A 22,182-nucleotide genomic window follows, 5' to 3' on the forward strand; every position below is an offset into this window, starting at 1 on the left:
ACTGTCCACCACACCACTACTGTCCTCCATCACCATCAACGTCCTCCTCCAGCACCACTGTCCTGCTCCACCACCAACATCCTTACATCAGTCTTCTGCTCATATCAGCCCCTTCCTCTCAGCACCCTCAGCCCCCTCCTCACACCAATCCTCTCCTCACAAGAGACCCCGTGACCTCAGCACCTTCAGCCCCTTCCCTCTCGACACTGTCTGCCCCTTCCTCACAAAAGCCCCCTTCCCCTTCAGCCGCCTCAGTCCCCTCCTTACCCCCTAAGCCCCCTCCTGACACCAGTCCCCTGACCCTCAGCCCCTTCCACACTCTCTTCACATTACCAGTTTCCTCCCTCGGCCCCCTCTCATACCAGTCTCTCCTCCTCAGTCCCCTCAATCCCCTCCTCCCATCAGGTCACTCCATCTCAGCAGCTCTTCCTCATGTCAGCCCCCCACAAGGACCTTCAGCCTTCTTCTCACACACTGTAGGTCCAGGGTGCCCTGTGAAGACACTGTTCTTGCAGCTTCCCTGGGTTCTTTTTCCTTGAGACAGTCCTGAGCAGTCATGAGCTGAACACAGGGCCCATCCCTATCCATGGGGGAACAGGTTCCAAGGTCTGTCTACAGGGGAGCTGGGGTCCAGGGCCTGTCTCTGCCCAGCACCTTGGCAGCTCCGTGCACTCAGGACAATATCTGAAGAGCCCTCCTGTGCTATGACCAGTGAAGGAGCAGGGAGAGACAGGCAAAGCCAGGGCTTTCCTCCCCCAGATGCAGATCTATACCATCGGAAGCAGGACCAGAGAATGGCTGCTGGGTGCTGGCACTACAAAGAGCAAGGACAAGTGGGCAGTGCCAGTGGTCAGAGATACAGCTGGCCAGTGCCCTTACCCCTGGCACCTCCCTTTACGGTGCCTGGGGCCTTGCTCAGAGCAGACAACATCTTTCCAACCTCCTCAGAAAAGTTCTGTCTCCCTCAGTGGGATTTCATTGATGTATAGTTAGATGCAGCGTCCACAGAGCTCCTATAAAGCTCTGGCCTGAGCCGTGAGCCTAGCCCACACAAGGCTGGGCATGCCTGACCGTGTTCCATGCTGCCCTGGAGTTAGCGAGGGCCCCAGCATCCCTGGACAGAGTGAGCTGAGGGCTGCTGGACACCCACAGTGCCTGAGAGGTCATCTGAACATTGTGGGTGAGAAGGTGTTTACAGGAAGAGTATAACTTGTACAATCAATTTTCCTGGTTCACTTTCTCAGGTAGAAAGTTCAGGCAGGGCACTCACTACCCTACCCTGGTTCACTGTAGCAGCTCAGCCAGCTTGGCCCCCACCTCCAGCTGAGTCACCCTGACTGGAGCCACCTCTGCCCTGAATCCTCTTTTGAGAGGTGGTCATGGAAAGCAATTCCTTCATCCCAGAGCAGTGTCCACTCTGCGCACATGGACTGAGGACACGAGACACAAACAGAAGGCAGACCACCTCCCAGGGAAGGGAAACCTAAAGATTGTCCAAGTGAAAATTCGGACAGTCAGGAGCCCTAGTCTATGGCAGCAACAGACTATCAAATATAACTGAAAATGCATGATCAGCAGAGAATAAACTACATGATAGAGCCCTCCTAAAACTTCAACTCTTGTATGCATCAAGACTTCCCCAAAAGGTACAAAGAAAACCTACGGACCAGGAAAAAAATTTGGCCATGGCTTATCTGACAAGAGACTCATCTATAAAATTCAAAGAGCACTCCCAAAACCTCAAGGAGAAAAAACACAACCAATCTACTTAAAAAATGAAGAACAGAGGACCTGAAACAATATTTTCCCAAAAAAGACCAACAAATACAGGAAGAAATACTCAAGATCACTAGGGATTAGAGATGTAAATCAAAACAACAATAAGATAGCATCTCACCTCAGCGACAATAGCAAAGTTCATTAAGCAAACAATCAGTGCTGGTAAGGGTGTGGAGAGACTGGAACTCTGACACTGCTGGTAGGAGTGTAAAGTGATGCAAACACTGTGGAAAGCAGTTTGGTGTTTGCTTAGAAATCTGGGAATAGAAATACCATCTTTCCAGACACAGGGAACAGAGCAAGGGAAACTGCTGTTACTGGTTGATGCTGTGTACCTACCATGTGTACAATTGAGTGTTCCAAAGGGAATACAACAGGGTTTAAAATTAAGAATGGAATGTGTCAGGGTTGTATTCTCTCCCCATACTTAGTTAATATCTATGCTGAGAAAATTACTCAAAAAGCTGGACTCTATGAAGAAGAATGTGGCATCAGAATCAGAGGATGACTCATCAGTAACCTGTGTTGTGCAGATGACACAACCTTGCTTGCTAAAAATGAGGACTTGAAGCACTCGTTTCAGAAGTTCAAATACTACAAGTGTGTGGGGGGGAGGGTTGGCCAGGGAGAAAAGTGCAACAATGAATGAATCGAAATCCAAAATCTCTGTAAATGTTCATTAAAATTAATAAAATAAAAATTAAAAAGACTACAAGTATTCAATATGGATTGCAATTGAACGTCAAGAAAACAAAAATTCTCACCATAATAGATGGAGAAAAGATCGAAACTGTCAACAATTTTATCTCACTTGGATCCACAATCAACACCCTTGGTACGAGTGTAAGAATGACAGAAGAAGAATCGATGCCTTCGAGCTGTGGTGCTGAAGCATCTTGGACATACCTTGGACTGCAAAGAAAACAAGTCTGTCTTTGAGAGGGGGAAAAACCAAGTCTCCTCTTGAAGGCTAGGATTTTGAAGCTGTGTCTCACACACATTTGGCACGTGGCCAGGAGGGACTGGTCCTTAGAGAAGGACATCATCTCGGAGAAGTGGACGGACAGAACAGGAGGGGAAGACCCCAGATGAGATGAATATAATAACTGAAGCAATGCGGGTTGGTGTGTCATAATTAGTGAGACTGGCTCAAAACAGCATTCAGAGCGGCTGTACAAAGGGTCACTATGAGTCGCAGACAATTCAATGAAAAGCAACAACTGCACTGGGAAAGGCTGCAGTTAAGGACCTCTCCAAAGTACTGAGGAGTAAGGATGTCAGTGTGAGGACGAAAACGTGTCTGATTCAGGCCACAGCCTTTCTCATCATTTACTATGCATCTGAGAGCTAGAAAATGAATAGGATGACAGAAGAAGTGATGCCTTTGAGCTGTGGTGCTGGAGAAGAGTAACGAATATCCCAGAGACTGACAAAAGAACAAACAAATTCTAGAAAGTGCAGCCAGAGTGCTGCAAAGATGATAAAGCTTCGCCTAACATACTTGGGGCATGATGCTAAGAGGGGTTATTCCTTGGAAAGGAACGTGATGCTTGGAAAGGAAGTGAATCAGCAAAGAAGATGACCCTCAACCAGGTGGACTGACATGGTCAATGGACTCTAGTGTGTCAGGAAATGTGAGCATGGCGCAGGATAGGACAGGGCTCCGATTTGTTGTTCCTAGAGTCGCTATGGGTCATACTCGATGCAAAAGCACCTAATAACAACCTGCAATCCCACTATTAGGTATCTATCCCAGAAAAATAAGCATAGTAACATACACATACTATGTTATGGTAACTGCAGTAATATTTACAATATTAAACAGACGGAAACAATCCAAGTGCCTATTAAGACACAAATACATAAAGAAACTAGACACTCACACATGGCAATGGTATACCACAAAGCACTACAACATAAAGACAAACATAATACAGCATGAACGATTCTAGAGGGCAGTATAATGAATGAAAAAGTCACAAAGGACAAACACTGCATAAGATCACTATCAGAAAAGCTAAAGAAATTTGAAACATTTTTATCCTTATGTGGCCACCAGGAAACAGGAGGGAGGGAGAAGAAAGTAACATTTAGTAAATAAGTACCAGTTCTTTATCAAGATAGATAAAGGAAGGGAAATATACATGAGGGGAATGATTAGCACTATGTTATAAATAAAGGACATGAAGACCCACAATATTTGGAATTACAAGGAAAAGTGAGAAAAGTTAAAATTTCACTATGGGTACTGAAACTAAAACCCGTATAGAGCAAAACTGGTATGAATGGTTGAATGAAAAATTCACTTACTTTGTAAATTTTCCCTCAAATCACAATTAAAAAAAGCAAAAAGGAAAAAAACTTCAAAGGTGGAAGAGGTGACTAGCTGGGCACTGAGGGAAAGGGGGACACAGAGACGTGTTCAGAGTCCTCAGCAACACAAGTATAAGCAATACGCACACAATGCTGCACTGTCGGAACGGGAGACCGGCGCCTCTGCGGGCACATCTAGGCATATGGGCAGGGTCAGCTGGAACACACAGACGAATCACAACACCTGCCACCACACTGTCTGCCAGGTGGTATGTCTAACGTACACACTTGAATGTGCCATAAGCAGATCTTGTGTATGGCAGAGCAAATGGGCCACATTATGAAAATTTCTTAACCATTCCAGAACACTTGATTGCGCTCCTGTAAAATCTATACCTAGATCAAAAAGCCACTGTCCAAAGAGTATGAATGGTTCAAAATTAAGAAAGAAGTGCATCATAGATGTACTTCTCTGTATCTTTTGAATTTATATGCTGAATATCATTCAAGAAGCTGGACTTTATGATGAAGAACTTGGCATCAGGATTAGAGGAAGACTCATCAACAATGTGTGTTCGTGTGCAACAATGAATGAATTTTTTTTTAAAGAATGAACTGGGGGAGGGAAAGGGAAGAAGAAGGGGAAGGAATAAAATATGCAACAATGAATGAATGAAAACCCAATTTTTCTGTAAATTTTTGTTAAAATCACAATTAAAATTAAAAATTTTTACTAAAATAAAAATTTGTGTTTGTGGATGACACAACCTTGCTTGCCAAAACTGAGGAGGACTTGAAGCATTTGCAAATCAAGGACTACAGCCTTCAATATGGACTCTATTCTCAATACCAAGAAAACAATATCCTCACCACGGAGCCAAATGACAACTTCATGATAAATGGAGAAAAGAAGCTCTTAACAATTTCATCTTTCTCAGATCCACAACAAACATCCTTGGCACCTTGGCACCAGCAGCGAAGAAATCAAAAGATGAGTTGCACTAGAAAAAACCTGCTGTCAAAGACCTCTCCAGAGTGCTGAAGAGCAATGATGTCAGTCTAAAAACTAAGTTGTTCCTGATCCAAGCCATGGTGTTCTCAATTGCTTGCTATGTACCTGAGAGCTAACAAAAAACTAAGAATGACAGAAGACAGCCTTTAGGTCATGGTGCTACAGAAGAGTACTGAACATACAATGGATTGTGAAGAAAACAGGTCTGTCCTGGAGAGGATGAAACCATGCTCCTTGCAGACAAGGATTTTGAAATTCAGTCTCACGTACTCTGGGCTTGTTTTCAGGAGGGATTAGTCATTGAAGAAGGCTACCATCCTTGGAAAGGTGTAAGGTCAGTGCAGGAGAGGAAGACCTTACATGAGATGGAGTGACACAATGAGGCAATGGGTCGAGTGTGTCAGAGATGCTGAAGTTGGCTCAGGATAGGGCAGGGTTCAGAGTTAGTTGTTGTTAAGGTCCGTATGAACTAGAGTTGATTCGACAGTACATAACAACCACCACAACCAAAGACCTTGTGGAATGAGTTTCTGGCGCTCAGAAGGATCATTGTTCAGGGGGACACCAAGATCAACTGTCATAACACAGTCTACAAAGGCTATATACTACATCCTACTTGGCTGCAGAATAACTAAAACCTTAAAAACTGACAAGCAGTCATCTAGGGTGTAACTCTTGGTGTCTGTTGACTAGAGAAAAGGAGAGTGAAGGGATCGAAGTCTGTTAGCTCCAAGGCCTAATGGCCACATGGACTCTTGTCTCCATGACACAGAGACCAGAATAACCAGACAGTACCAGTTAGCACTGCTGACTACCCTCAAAGGAGAAAGTCTGTGGTAGCGTGGAGCAAAAATGGAGGACAAACCTCACAATCCTAAGAAAGACTAGGCTCCCTTGTTTAATTGTTGTTATGTACTATCAAGTCAGGACTGACTCATAGCTGACCCTCCAGCAGGATTTCAGAGGCAGTAAATCACACAGGAGGGAACTGCTCATCTTTCTTCTATGGAGCAGCTGGTGAATTCAAACCTCACAGGTTTAGGATGGCAGTCCAACTCCTTACCACTAAGCTACCTGAGCTCATTTGTTTGATAAAGACTGGTAAAACCCCCAATGCTATGGCCCTTAGTCACCATCAAGCCTGAAATGATCATAGTGCAACCCGACTTTCACCCGAACAGTGGACAGACACTTAAAGTGATCACTAACACCAGAGAAGGCCACTGCTTGGAACAGTCAACCAGTCAAAAGTCACACCACACAAGAGCAGAGCAGTGCCATCTGAACAGGAAAACCCCCAGAGGCACAGATGGAATAGAAAGGAGGGGTATGGACAGGAATCCCAGGGAAGGAGTAGCCAGCATGCTGTCAGGTTATAAGGACAGCAATCAATGTCACAAGTCAAAATGTGGAGGAGTTATTGGATGTAAAACAAATATGCTCTATAAGCTCTCACTGAAATCACAATAAAAAGTTTTCAAACGTTCTCACGCTGTAGATAGTTAAGAGGCACTCTCAGCAGCCAGACCCAAGTGACCTGTCCCCACTTTTCCACAGTGCCCCAGTTGCCACCAGTCACCTTCCTCTGTTGGCCAGTTGACACCCAGCCACCCAGCCTCCCAGTTTCCCCTAATTGCTCCTGGCTGGTCACTGTCAAGAGGATGCCAGTCACAAAGGGGATATCCAGGGACAATGGCTCTCGTGGCCGTGGGGAAGGACCAGGCTGATTGCTCCTCACACACAGGCCATCCAGCTGACCTTACCTGGAGATCTCAGCCACAAAGGGCCGAAGCTCCGCTGGCTCATAGGCGCGTGCAAAGGCCCAGCACACGTAGCAGGCCGCATCCCGGACGTTGGCACCCACGCTGCAGGCTCCTCGCTTCTCATCGTAGGTCAGCGCCCTCTGGATCACAGCTACAACTGTGTGCGAGAGGGGTTGTGAGGAGAGAGGCTGCCTACAAAGAACCGTGTGGACACCAGCACCAACCCATCTGCTTCCACAATGTGGAACACAAACTCCAATCATAGGCACCCCATCCTGCGGAAGCGCACCCTAAAGACAGACATCACTCTGTCAGGTAACAACATAAAACAAGCCCCCCAATGTGGGCAGACACAGAGACAATGGTAGGCTCTGGTCCAGGAGCATCCTGTTCCTGGGGTGAGTGTGGGCAGCAACAGCACCCCAAACTGAGCCCAAGGGGGCAGCCCTGGGCTCACAAGGGGACAGCCCTGGACTTGCAGTTGGAGCTCCCCCCATCACCCTAGCAAGCTCCGGGAAGAGTGAGTGGATCTCTGGCAGGACGTGACGGTCCCCGCACGGGCTCACAGGACAGTCTAAGACTGACAGCTGTCCAGGTCCTGTAAGAGGCAGGCCTGGCAGGGTATTAAAGAACCAAGAGCACACAAGTTCCAGCACCACAGAAGACACAGAATGAACTGATGAAGGACACATGATTTTTGACATAAAGAGAAGAGAAACTTTTAAGAAAGACGGTGTGGTGGTCACTTTGGCAATTCATATACTAAAACTGGAACGATACAGAGATTAGCATGGCCCCCACGCAAAGATGACACACAAATTCATGAAGCATTTCATATTTGAAAAAAAAAATAAATAAAATCTCTGTATTCCATTTATGAACAGTTTAGAATGTGTGAGGGAGCTTAGTTCTAGGGCAGCCTGACTGGCATGTTGTCAAGGCCTCACCGGCGCCTGAGCAGTCAGTCCTGCCTGGTGACTGCAACGTTCAACACGTAGGCAGTGCATCCATCAGGAAAGCCTACAGCCCTACGGTGGCCACCCTGGTCAGAAACCAAACTGCTCCACTCCAGGGCAGATGTGAGCAAAGTGTGAGGGGTGTGAGAAAGGAATCTCTCTGTACGTCCATGTTCCCACCTACACAGACGGACAGACAGGCAAAAATGCAAACAGAGCTGTTTCGTGTGGGGGTTTCTCCTTTTAAACAGTCAGATCCATAGACACAGAAATGCACGTAACACTGTAGCACGCCGCTGTCCCTGATTCTCCAGACAATACACAGAAAGATCAACTGGTTCTGTCCAGTTTGTTTCATGTTCATGAAGTGATGATCTCTAGTAAAATAGTATAACCCCTAAATTCCCTTAAAGACATACACAGAGCTGGCGGCCTAAAGGTACAGAGTCACACTGCCAACTCAAAGGCAAACAATTCAAGTCCACTAGCTATTCCATAGGAGAAATAGGGGCAACCTTCTTCTGTGAGGTTTACAGCCCCTGCAAACCTGCTAAGAGTCAGCTCGGAGCTGCGCCTCACTCAATGGCATGAAGCTACCAACAGTGCACTGAGCACCACAGTTCAGAGCATACCCCGGGGGCAGGGCAGGGAAGGCTCAGAGGACAACAGAGCCGCAGGGCCTGAGGGAGGAAGGGCTCAACCCACGTCCCTTCCCACAGCCCTGAGGTCACCCAGCCTGACCCGTCCAGATGCATGTTAGGGACCCCATGTGGAACCCCTGGCCCCTCCAAGTGGGTGAAGGGGACCTCACAGCCCTAGCCCTCTCCATCGTCCTCTCCATTCATCATAAGGCTCTTTCTTTATAGATAGGAGGGACTCCCTTAGAAAAAAGCCCGTTCAGAGTGCAGTCATGGCAAACACCCAGACCAACACACCGTGAAGGATAGCAACCACTCACAGCATGGACCTCAAGACACAGCAGCATCTCTGCAGACCTGTAGGAGACCACACTTTCACCCCACAGAGCAGGAGACCATCACTGCACAACCAGGACGCACAACAGACGGAGCACGTCCAGAACCTAGATCCAGAAAAGAAAGAACTTCTGTACTCCACACACCCAAGATTCACCTCTAACATGGACTGGAACCCAGTACCCCACACATCCGGAATTCATCTCTAACATGGACTAGAACCTGTACCCTGTACCCCACACACCCAGAGATCCACTTCTAACAAGGACTAGAACCCTGTACTCCCCACACTCCCCGGGTCCGTCTCTAACATGGACTTTAACCCTGGTGCTATGTCTAAAATATCTTGAAAACTCACACTCACCGCCATGCAGTCGGTACTGACTCACCGCCCTCCACTAGGTTTCCAGTGGTGTGGCTGCCCACTGGGTAAGGAGTTACACTGCCAACACAAAGGCAGAAGACTCAAATCCACCAGTTACTCTGCAGGAGAAATCTACTTTTGTGTTATTTACAGACTCTGAAAGTCGGCCAGAGTGTCAGCTGTAGGTTGATTTTAACTGACCCAATGACAATGAAAAGCTGTTCATGGAACGAGACTTCCATCACTATTCTCCAGAACCAGAGGCCTCTCCGTCAGCAGCACAGGTTGCTGTGGGTTACCGGTGTCATACGTGCCAGAGTTCGCATCACAGCTGACCCTCCAACAGGTTTTCAGAGGCTGTAAACTGCAGAGGAGAAAACTGCCCATCTTTCCTCAGTGGAACCACCAGTATATTCCTGTCACGTCCCTTTGGGTTGGCAGCACGACTCCTTACCATCAGGCCAGCAAAACTCTAGTTGCCTACAGACTGCTAGAGGCCCAGAAAACAAGGTTCATGGTCACAAGAGTCCCTCCCTTTCCTGGTAGAATGAGAGGCCTTTTGGCTCCTGAGCCAAGAGAGTGACACCACAGTGAGGAGCCCCTGAGCCTGCAGGACACAAGAAGGGTGGGCAGACCAGGCTGAATCACAGCAGAGACACAAGGCTCTCCCTAAAATTTCCCATCTCACCCTGAGGCTCACACTCTCCCCGCACTAATGGGAACCCGTTCGTGGCCCAAAGGCTGTCAGCGCTAATGGGCTATGGCAGCTCGAGAGGGTCAACATCGAGTAAACCCAGGACCACAGCCGTGCTGGGGTCCCCAAGCCTGCATGTTAGCACGGCCACCCAGGAGAGACTGCTTGGCAACTGTGTAGCCAGAGGGGAAGCTAGATACTGACTGCAGAGACCCAATTTACGGGTCCACCAGACAAATCAATCCCGACAGAGATAAGGATGAATGACAGCAGCCAGTGCTCAGAACACCTCCCTTAGAGAGCTTTGCACCCACACCCAGAAGCTGCTCCCTCCTAACACACAAGACTTCTCCTGAAGGGACTCAGTGAACTCCCTTATGGCCACAGCCACCTGCACTCGAAGGACATTCAATGTTGACATGGGTCACCTCGACATAGTGACCCAAAATGGTCAGCTTCTATCACATGTTCCCCAGATATGACAACTCCCAATCGACATGGTCATCCAACACAGTCTTCCCATAACATGTTCACTCCCTAACACCATCACTCCCAACCAACTTAGTTACTCTGATACAGTCACCCCCAACTCATGCAGTTACCCTAAAGAGGCCATTCAAACTTGGGTCACCCTAATTTTGTCACTTGGACACCATCTCTCTGACATTATTATGATTCTTTAAATGGCCACTCTATTGTGGTCAACCTTGACACAGGTTAATTCAACATGGGTCGCTCCAGTCACCCTAACACAATCACCCTGAACTGATATGGTCACCGCAACACAGGTAAGCCCTGACACAGTAATTCTGAACACAGTTACCACCAACAGACTCATCCTGACGTGGTGACCCTTGACATGGGTAACAGACACGGTCACCTCCAATTTAATCACCCTGCCCACAGCCACCACAACTCAACTCACTCACCCCTGCCCTCCCTCAGAGAGGTCATCCAATACGGTGACACCTGAAATGGGTATACTCTGCCCATAGCCAGGGACTTGGGAGGCCAGCTCCACTCACACCCAGGAACCTCTGCCCAAATACAGGTCCCCTGCTATGACAACCCTTGATATGGGCTGACCAAGACAGAGTGACATTTCTACGGGGTGCATCTCTGTGTGCACAGGTGAGGCATGTAAGCGTGACACAGATTGTGGATCTGTGTTATAAGTATGTTGCGCATGCATGTGACAGGTATATAAACGTGTGATATACTCAGAGGGGACTTCCCTCTGGTGTACGATGTGTATGTAGTAAGTGTGCACATATGTGTGGTATGTGAGATGTGTGCTGTGCATGCGTGTGGCTGTTTGTGGCATGTGTCTGATTTATGTAATGTGTGTATATTATGTTTGTGTTGGAAGGGGTCGTCTGAGGCACCAGGAAAGTACTGTTTCGGGTACCAGGAGAGGACCCTCTCAGATACCAGGAGAGGATCGTCTCGGGTCCCAGGAGAGAACCGTCGTGGGTACCAGATGAGGTCCCTCTCAAGTACTAGGAGAGGACTGTCTCAGGTACTAGGAGGGCCCTCTCACGTATTAGGAGAGGACCCTCTCAGGTACTAGATGAGGACCATCTCCGGTACCAGGAGAGGGTCGTCTTGGGTACCAAATGAGGACCATCTCAAGTACTAGGAGAGGACCCTCTTGAGTACCAGACAAGGACTGTCTCGGGTAAAAGGCGAGGACCCTCTCAAGTATTAGGAGAGGACCCTCTCAGGTAGAAGATAGGACTGTATCAGGTACAAGGAGAGGACTGTCTTGGGTACTAGGAGAGAACTGTCACAATTATTAGGAACCAACAGACTACAGAACCAATCCAGGAAGTATAGAGCAAATCGGGTGAGGACTGCACTCAGTGGAATGTGAAAGAGTTATGGGTGAGTCTCACAGCGCAGGCAAGGGATTTCTTGTCAGACAGTCTGACACTTGAAAGGACATGTCCCCTCCCCCAGACCTCCGGGGCTGAGATCTAGTCACTCCCATGACAACAGCTGGCAGAGTTCATGCAGCCCTCACAGAGGAAATACCTGAATGGTGAACTTGGGAGCAGAGTTATGCCCTGAACGTTATTTAAGAAAAGTCATTATCAGAGAAGATACAAACTCTGCCAGCTCTCTTCAGGCTCCTGAGGTCTGAAGCAGATGCACTCCCAATCAGGGGAGCTCTCAGGGCTCCAAATACACACAGCAGAGGGAGCAGGGTTCATCCTGGAGGGCTTCCTCCAGGCAACGAGGAGGCCCAGTGTCACTTCCATCTGCCCACCCTCATCAGTGCCCACTGCTGGAGCTCAGTCCTCAGGCACATCTGCTCTGAGGGCCAGCACAGAGCCCACACCCTGAGATCTAGCCCCACCAGTACAGCTCCAGAGTCCAGCTCCTGGTGTCCCACTCAGTTCCAGGGTCCAACTCCAAGACCAGACTCCAGGATCCAACTCTAAGGTCCAGCAGTGGGGTCTAGCTCCCAGTGTCCAACTCAGTCCCACGGTCCAGCACTAAGGCCCAGCTCTAGGGTGCAGCTCAGCTCCAGGGTCCACTTTCAAGGTCCAGCTCCTGCGGTCCAATTCTAAGGTCTGGCTCTAAGATGCAGCTCAAGGGTCCAGCTCCTGGTAGCCAGCTCAGTCCTGGGATCCAGATCCTAGTTCCAGCACCAGGATCCAATTCCTGGGGTCCAGTTCTAAGGTCTGGCTCTAAGATGCAGCTCAAGTGTTCAGCTCTTGCATTCATACAATTTCAAAGGCAGGAAGCCAGGCACTGCAGCAGAGAAAGAGTGCCAAGTCCCTATATACTGTCCACAAATATGCCCCAAAGGGCAGCAGATATGTCACAGGCAGTGCCCCAAAGATGGTACAAACTGAATAAGCAGATACAGGCTTCAGGCGGAGGGAGCACTGCTCACTCTACAGGGAGTCCACTTCGTCCAGGCAGGAGAAGCACTCCAGAGCTGGGTCCACCTACAGGAAGCTGGAAGAGCCACATTGTTCCCAGAAGGAAAGGGAGTTCTGCCAACATGGAACCCCACTATCCCAGCTCCACTCAGCCAAGCACCTCCCCACAATGACCCCTCCTCCATGTCCTCCCCAGCTCTGTACCCTCCACAGTCCACACTACCCCAAGCCCCCTTGTACGTCACACACACAGCCCTCCCCCTAACACAGACAGCAGAGGCTCCTTCAAACTAAGAGCTCCTAACCCCACCTCAGGACAACAAGGTGCCAACCCAAATGGGAGCTGGGGACACTGCCCACTCAGTGGACACTGGGACAAGTGAAAAGGAGAGGGCAGCAGCCTGGAGGGCGTGGGGGGACCCTCCACTCCAGGTAGCAGAGACTGACCCATGTAACAGCCCTCCTGGCACCTAAGAAGAGTCACCCCAGACCAGGAGGCAAGTAGAGGCTCCACGGCAGATGCCGCGAATTCTGAGGGTCCAGCCACTATCTGAATGGGGTCTATGGGGTACTTTCACACTCTCATGAGAGGCTTCCAAGGCTCTCCTAAATTCTGACCTCCCCATCCCCCAGTAAACAGGCATCAGCAAGGCCCAGAACCACGTGTGCACTTCAGGGGCTCACTGTACCCGATCTCCAGGGTCACATCTCCACTTCAGGGGTTCACTAAGCTCACACCCAAGGTCACATCTCTACTTGAGGGATTCACTCCACCCCACCTCTGGGGCCATGACTCCACTTCAGGGGTTCAGTGCACCCCACTCCTAACACCATGTCTCCACTTCAGGGGCTCACTACATCCCACCCCAAGGGTGATGTCTCCACTTCAGGGGTTCACTCTGCCCCAATGCCACATTAGTGGTACAACGCACCCCCACTCTCAGCACATCTCAGGGTTCACCCACCACATTCTGCTTACAGACACACTTGACAGATGCTTAAAAGCCCTTCTGCTGAGTCTGCTGCTTAGGCAGTATGTCCACTGTGAGCAGCTGTCACCTTGTCACACAGCCATGGGCAGCCAGCAGTGCCTGGAGCAATGCCACAGTCAGCTGCAGGGGGCCCCCGAATGTAAATGGACACTGAGGGCTGTGGCCCTATTATTCCCAGGAACGTGCTGACAGAAGAACAAGCCCGTGGTGCCTGGTCCCCGCCCCCAAGCATGGGCACTGTGTGAAGGCTGGGCAGGTACTGAGACGGGGCTCTGACCTGACGTGCATGTGACCACCTCACTCCAGACATCTTTGCTCCTGTCAGACAGGTGCAGCTGCAGGCCCATCAAGTCTGAGCTAAGCATCTCTCTCACCTACACCCAGGGAAGCACCCCTCACAAACACATCTCTGTCCAGCAACCCCTGATGCTGGTGACAGTGAGGGGAGGGAGCCTGGTCGCTCCCGCTTTACCTCTAACACGGCCCTCAGCATACAACGCCCACAGCTAATGACAGAGGGGCCCAAGTGGAACAACTTGAAAGAAGCAAAAACAAGTGTTGCGAGAATTAAAAGCCTAAACAGGAAGTTGGGACCGGCTCTACAGCTGACGCGGCGCACCTCGCTGGCCCAGTGCCCAAGCTGCCACAGCTCCACGGATACCCCGAGGGCCCCCCAGGGTGCTCTCAGACCAGACCTGACGGGGGAGGGGAGGGCACCTCTGGGTGAGATATGACAACCTGATTATGAGGGTCCCTCTGTGACAGGTAAGACCAGCCTGCCTTCCAGGCCCCATTCTATCCCACGTGTGTGAAGGACCATGACCCACCCTCACCTCCAGCACAAAGGACAAGCCAGTCCACCCCCTAAACAAGACACGTCCCTCAAGCCCCACATTCCAGAACTCTCCCACCACATGCCCACAACTGAGCAGCCACTCCACAGACAAATGCCTTCCCAGGGCACATTCATCTCCATCCACCAAAGGGCTGGGATCAGCCCACACCCACAGCCCAGGGCCGTAGCACTGGGAGGGGAAGCAGGGCGGAGCCCCGACCAACCCCAAGTCCCCAGGGCCCAGTCCCAAATGCCAGGAGGAGCCAGCTTTCTGCACAGCCCAGAGTGGTCACAGCACAGAGGGGTCATAATACAGATCTACCACAGGCAGGGGCAGCAGTGCGGACACAGTGCAGAGGGTCAGCTGAGGGCAGCAGTGTGGGCACAGTGCAGAGGGTCACCTGAGGACAATAGTGTGGATGGCACAGTGCAGAGGAGGGTCACCTGAGGGTAGCAGTGTGGGCACAGGGCAGAGGGTCACCTGAGGGCAGCAGCGTGGCTGATACAGTGCAGAGGAGTGTCCCTCTGCCCAGATCATGTTGAATACATGATGCCCGTTTCTGGATGGTCACACTACTGCCAGTTCCAGTGTGGTCAGGAGAGTTGGAACCCCTGACTCCCACTGACCGCCCTAGGATTCCCCAGCAGCTCTATCAGTGCCTCTGCACATTCTCTGAAAGGGACACCAGGCAAATCTGGAAGCTGCGGGAGCTGCTCTTCCAGGTGCAACAGTGTTGCCTGATGGAGCATCAGCTAATGCCAGGGCTCTGCGCTAACAGAATAAACCACATGGAGACAGACTTTGTGAGCGTGTGCGCACACATCCTCTACTGCCTAAAACGTGTGGGGACACTTTCTGAGCAGGCACAGACATCCTCACTGCTATGTAAATCACACCAACAGCCCCTTCTGAGCTTGTGCACACGGTCTGTCCCAGCACTACACAACTAGGTGCATAAATGTAACAAACCTACCTTTGATTCAGTGAATGGATCTCAACTTCCAGAAATAACAAAGATGAAACCATGTGCCAGTCGTGAGATATTCTTGTTTACAAGGCTCCTATAGATCTGTGTCAAATACAAACTAAAAGCTGCACCACTTGGTGAACTGTAGAACTGAAAAACTGTCTTGAAAAATCTCATCCCAATGAAGGAAGTCTCAAATGTTGAAAAACAAGGAAATGCCAGCCAGCCCTGAAAGCATCATCCACAGCGAATGCAGATGTGCACTGCTCCCTGCCGCACTGCAGTCCAGTCAGAAAGGACTCCCAGCTGACCCTCCAGCAGGTTTTAAATCACAAAGGAGGAGAGTGCTTGCTGTCCTCCTGAACTGCTGGTGGATCCCAACAACCAGAGAAGGACTGCCCTTGGGCTAGCAGCACAATGCCCTGCGACTCTGCCAGACACAGACACAAGAGATACACTCAGACGCACACAGCCAGACACATGAGCATGGACAGACACACAGCTGGAGAGACACACACAAACTTATGAACACAAAGACAAACAGGCATACACGTACATTTGGGGTTTTTTTTTACAAAAACCTCCCTTCCCCCTAGTTCCATCCCAAAGCCACCCATGGAGCAAAGCCATCAGCTTCGGACAAGGAAGGACATGGAACCACAGTGATCCACTGGATACAAGAGGAGAGGTCTACGTAGGGAGGCCTCAAAATCCAGCACAAACACCAACCCTGATTAACTCCCCAAAAGCTCAGAACCAAAGCAGGGTGCTGCTATGTTGTTAGGAGCCATCGAGCTGAGCATGACCCACAGCAACCCTATGAACAGTAGGTCTGAACCCCGCCCTGTCCTGTGCCATCCTCACACTTCCTGTAATACCAGACCCTACTGTGGTAGTCACCATGTCAATCCACCTGGTTGAGGGTCATCCTCTCCTTCGCCAACGCTCCACCATTCCAAGCATCATATTCTAATGCAAATCAGTAAGAATTTTAAAGGAGTAGAAAAAAGAATCAGAGATGACCAGATAAGGAAAGCTATTTGAGCATATACAATGTAACAAACACATTACAGTTAACATGATAGAAACAAACAGTGTACACAGACCACAATTACTGAAATCTGAAAACAGGGACCACTTAGGCAGATGAGTGAACTAGGGTGAGGGATGGAGGCATGAGCTGACAAAATTAAGAAAGCATCTGCAGAAAAATTAGGTTAGTCTGCAAAGGCCTAACTAAAAACAGGATAGGACAAGGTTCAGGGCCATTGTTCACAGGGTCGCTATAAGTCGTAGTTGACTGGAAAGCACCTAACAACAGCAACAACAATCACAGGATGGTGCCCAGTTGCCACTGCTAGCCGTTTGAGGGGATCAGAGTCCAGGGCCCCAGTCAGAGTGAGAGAAAAATGCCAACATACAAATCGTAAAAATGGCCAGACTTGCTGGTCTGACAGAGATGGTGGGACCCCCAAATCCATGGCCTAAGCAACTCCTTGAGCCTGGAACTAAAGTCACTCCTGCAGCTCAACTTACAGCAAACACCACACTCGCTTCAGAGGTGGCCAGCACCAGTGGGCACATGCTCCTGAAGCCCACCCACCACACAGGGTCACAGAGGCAGCATCTGCCCACCGGTGGGAGCACACTCCTGAAGACCATCAACCACACAGGATCAATGGCAGCGTCTGTCCAGGGAATGCTCAGAAGGCAGGGGGAGGAAGACAGATAGAAAAGAGGCCCAGCACTGGACGTGGGGTGACCCTGACACCATATGAGGACAGTAATCAATGCCTTAAAGCAAACCCTGTATGAATGGCTGAAAGCACAATAACTGCTATAAATTTTCACTTGAAGAACAATAAGAAGAAATTAAGTCCTAATAAGAGTCCCAAAAGGAGAAAACATTGAAGCAGCAAGAATTCTAATGCACTGATGGCTGAGAATTCTACAGAATCTATGAAACACATAAAGATCCAGACACAGAAAACACAACTACACATAGAAAGATAAAATTTAAAAAAATCCACAAAAAACATCATGAGAAATCGCAAAGCACCAGAACCAGAATATCTGGTAGCCCCTCTGGAGAAGTGCAGGCCACCTGGAGGGGCAGGAGCTGGATTGGCCACTAGCTCACTGAGGGCAGCAGTGGAAGCAGGCAGCACTGGGCCCACTTTCCATGCAGGACAAGGCACCAATTGAACTGCACTGCCAGAAGGAGGGGGGCCAAGACATCCTCGGGCACATCACAATTAGCAAGGCTGGTACTGGTGCACTTGTATTCATGTTTCGAATAATCCCAGGAAGCTAACTGGGAGGGCTGAGGGGCAGAGAAAGTCCTCATACAGAGAGAAAGCTCAAGGGAGCACCACCTCAGTGGTAAGAAGCTGCGCTGCAATCCCAAAGGCACATGGATCGAATCCACCAGCTGCTCTACAGGAGGAGGATGGGCAGTATCCTCACGTGGCATGTACTACCTCTAAACCCGTCACACGGTCAACTCTGACTCAGTTCTGACTCGAGGGCACATGTTGAATGGGGTTGGGGTAATTGTAATGCTGGCAGCTCAAATCCCCATGCGGCCACGCAGGACAGGCAGTCTCTTCCCGTGAGGATGGCCAGTCTTGAAACCTCAACAGGGTACAGAGTCACCATGAGTTGAGCTGACTGAGGACAGTGTGTAACATCACACAAAAGAATTAGAACCCAGTCTAACCCGGCCAACTGACTGAACAGATACATACTTGTTCGCATTCCAAGAAAAGGTGACCCGACCAAGAGTGTGGAAATGAACATCACACACAGGCAAGATTTTGCTGAAAAGTATCCAAAACGACAAGAACAGCACACCAACAGAGAAATTCCAGATGTGCAGGCTGGGTTTAGAAGAGGCCACGACGCTAGGGACATTATATCCAATGTTAAATGGATCTTGGCTGAAAACAGAGTGCCAGAGGAATGTCTGTGTTTCATTGACTTAAGCAAAGGCATTTGACTGTGTAGATCACCACAAACTGTGGCTAACTTTGAGAAGAATGATTGTGCCTATGCAAAACCTATACTCGGACCAGGTGGCACGTGTCAGAAGAGAGCTAGGAAACACAGCATGGTGCAAAATCAGGAAAGGTGGACGCCAGGAAGGCATGCTATCTCCATACCTTCTCAATCTATATGTAGAACAGATCATCTGAGAGGCTGAGCTGTATGAGGAGGTATATGGCATTGGGATTGGAGGAAGACTCATCAACCTGCATTATGCAGATGACAAAACCTTGCTTGCCATAACTAAGAACGACCTGAGGCATTTGCTGCAGACTGTCAACGACTGTAGTCTTCAACATGGACTGAAGCTCAACCTCAAGAAAACAGATTCTCACCAATGGGTCAATAGCAGCATTATGACAGAAGAAGAGATTATCTTCAGCTTGGCTTCACAATCAACACTCTTGGTACCAGCAGACAGGAAATCAAAAGACAAAATGCACTGAGAAAATCTGCTGTCAGGAAGTTCTCCAGAGTACTGAAGATCAACTATGTGAGTCTGGAGACTAAGGTGTACCTGATCCAGGCCATGGTCTTCATAATTACTTGCTATGCATCAGAAAGCTGAACAGGGACTAAGGATAACAGAATTGATGCCTCTGAGTTGTGGTGCTGGAGTACTCAATATACCATGGACTGCTAGAACAAACAGGTTCATCCTGGAGGGTGAAACCAGATTGCTCCTTGAAGGCAAGGATTCTAAAGCTCCGTCTGACACTGGGCATGTTGCAAAGAAGGACCAGTTCTTGGAGAGGAACATTATGCTTGGATGGGTAGAGAGAGGAGAACTCTGGATGAGAAGGACTGATTCAGTGACTGGGGTAATGGCGGTAGGCGTGTCAGAGAGAATGAGGTTGGCTGAGGATAGAGAGCACAGTTCAGAGGTGTTATACACAGAGTCAATGAGTTGTAAGCAACTTGATGGCACATAACAATAATAATAAATACTGTCTCTTTATGCAAACACCATGTTACATAAGCTTTTTCCCCCTTTGTAATCTCACCTGTGCCTGTGAGGTATTTTCCTAAGTGTGCTGTGCTAACTTTACAATGTTCGCTGCAGCAGTGGCCTAAGCTCTTCACACACATTAGTGCCCATCATCTTAACAGCACCCTATGTTCCACTCCTAAGTAAAAGGCAAGAGATGGAAGCCATGTCCACACAAAAACATGCACACCATATTCATATCCCTTTATTCCTGACACCGAAAACCCAAAGTCTACCACTCGATGAAGAGACAAACACGTGGCTCCCAGATGTGGCTTCCACAGAGATGACATCTGACTCTCTTCCGGTGTAGGGAAACCAGGAAATCCAGAGAGAAAGCCTGCTCTCCGGCTCCTTCATTCCAAGCCCAACCCCTGGTCCCCACCCACGGAGGGAAGTCCGGCTGGTCTGTCTTTTAAAACAGGGCTGCGGATGCTCTCCGTGAGGAGCCAGAGCAGGAATTTTTGTGGCTTCACGGGCCACATTTTGTGGCAGTGTCTGTCACAAAGTCATCTTTGGTTTTTTGAATGCTTTAAAAATGTAAAACCATTTCTGGTCTTGGGAGTGGTAGACCTGCAGGTCACATCCTGACTCCTACTTAAGACTCGGTTTTTCCCAACTCCCAACTGGCAATATTCCAAAAGTTTGAAAACATAATAATTTTGTTGTTCATTTCTAGTTTGTACTTTTATTTTAAGAGTCCTATTGGGTTTTTTCTTTTGACTCATGTGCTACTGAAACCTGTATATTTTCAAAACAACATTTTTGTCCTCTGTTCATATTTTTTTTAATTTATTAATAATTTCAATGAAAATTTACAGAGACTTTGGATATCCATTCATTCACTGTTGCACTTCTCTCCCCTCCCAACCCTCCTCCCCAGTACATGACTCCCTTGGAAAAGTAAAAGAAAAATTTTTTCATTGTTTTACAAACCCTCCCCGAGGTCCACTCCACTATGCAGCCTTCGCTCTGGACTCCTGTCATGACAAAAAATACCAAATCACATATCCCTCTAAACAGTTTTCTCCCTCAACTCTTTCAATGCAGTATACATTACTGAGCCCATCTTTCTCAGTCTCCCCCCAACCCTGATGTCAGTCCTGTTTTATAACAGTGGCACCATGCAATATTTGTCCTTTTGTGACTGAGATACTTCACTCAGCATAATGTCCTCCAGGATCACCCATTTTTAATAATATTGCATGAGTCTTTGTTTTTAAATGCAGCATAGTATTCCATTGTGTGAATTTACCACAGCTTCTCTGTCCATTCATTTTTTGATGGGCACTTAGGTTGTTTCCAACTCCTTGCTATTGTGAACAAAGCTACAATAAACATGGGGTGTGCATATATCTGCTTGAGTGGCAGTTATGGTCTCTTTGGGGTATATTCCCAGTAGTGGAATTGCTGGATCAAATGGTATCTCTTTTTGCAACTTTTTGAGAAAGCGCCATACTGCTTTCCACAGTGGTTGCACCATTTTACACTTCCACCAACAGTGATTAAAGGTTCCAGTTTCTCCACAACCTCGCCAGCATTTGTTGTTTGCTGTTGTTAAATTTTGCTATTCTGACTGGAGTGAGATGATACCTCAGGGTTGTTTTATTTTGCATCTCTCTTAGAGGTAGGGATTTTGAACATTTCTTCATGTGCTTGTTAGCCATCTAAATGTCTTTGGTGAAGTGTCTGTTCATATCCTGTGCCCATTTTTCTATTGGATTATTTACCTTTATCTTGTTGTGGTGTTCAAGTATTTTATAAATTCTGGATATAAGTCACTTATCTGATATGTCATTTCCAAATACTTTTTCCCAGTCTGTGGCTTCCCTTTTTACCCTGTTGAAGAAGTTTTTGGATGTGCATCCTCTGTTCATATTTACGGAGATTTTGCATTTCATCATTCATTACATCACTGAGGTGAACACCAGATCTGCGAATGCCCCTTGGTGTCTAAGATCATGCCTTCGGTGCTGGCTGATAAGACAAACCCAGCACAGTGTGTGGAGTGGTTTCATCAGGTTCCATCAGAGCTACAAATCCTAACAGAAGGAGATGGCCCATCTGGCTCCTTCAAGAGAGGCTTATCCACTAGCACTCTGACACAACGCACTGCACCACCAGAGCTCCGGAGGGCTGCCCGCAGAGTTCTGAAGTCTAAGTCCAGCACACAGGCCATGCCAGTGTGTTCAGTCTGGTTCTGCCTGGACAGAGATATATGTCCATGGCTTTGGTTTCTCCCTGCCCCTGCCTAAGTGAAAGAGGGCTCTAAGCTCTCAGGAGTCAGTGAACAGATCCGCATCCTGTGAACACGTCTTCACAAGCCTAGGCAGTGTCCTCAGTGACAGAGGGAGCCAGGACTTAAGTACTCAGCTGCTAACCAAAAGCCCAGCCTTCTAAGCAGACGGCCACTCTGCTCCCTCAGGATTCACAGCCGTCAGGGTTCACAGCCCTCGTCAGGATTCACAGCCCTCGGGATTCACAGCTGTGGAGATCCTGGGGCACTTATGCTGTGTCTCAAATGGCAGCTAGGAGCAGGACCCAACAACAGGGAGTGGTTACTTCCGCTTTTAGCAAGCACCTTCCCCTGTGACTGCTTCCCCAAGTC

General features: G+C 48.7%; 1 protein-coding gene across 1 annotated transcript in view; it reads right to left on the reverse strand.

Moving 5' to 3' along the window:
* TBCD (tubulin folding cofactor D) overlaps window positions 1–22,182 on the reverse strand; it is a 129,306-nt gene that overhangs the window by 58,628 nt on the left and 48,496 nt on the right. The window contains exon 14 of the mRNA XM_006886302.1: window positions 6,868–7,024. Coding sequence (XP_006886364.1) covers window positions 6,868–7,024 — 157 coding nt within the window. The remainder of the gene's footprint in view (window positions 1–6,867; window positions 7,025–22,182) is intronic.

Source organism: Elephantulus edwardii, unplaced genomic scaffold (assembly GCF_000299155.1).
Source record: "Elephantulus edwardii isolate Elephantulus edwardi_28Jun2011 unplaced genomic scaffold, EleEdw1.0 scaffold00048, whole genome shotgun sequence".
In the NCBI taxonomy this organism is placed as follows: Eukaryota; Metazoa; Chordata; class Mammalia; order Macroscelidea; family Macroscelididae; genus Elephantulus; species Elephantulus edwardii.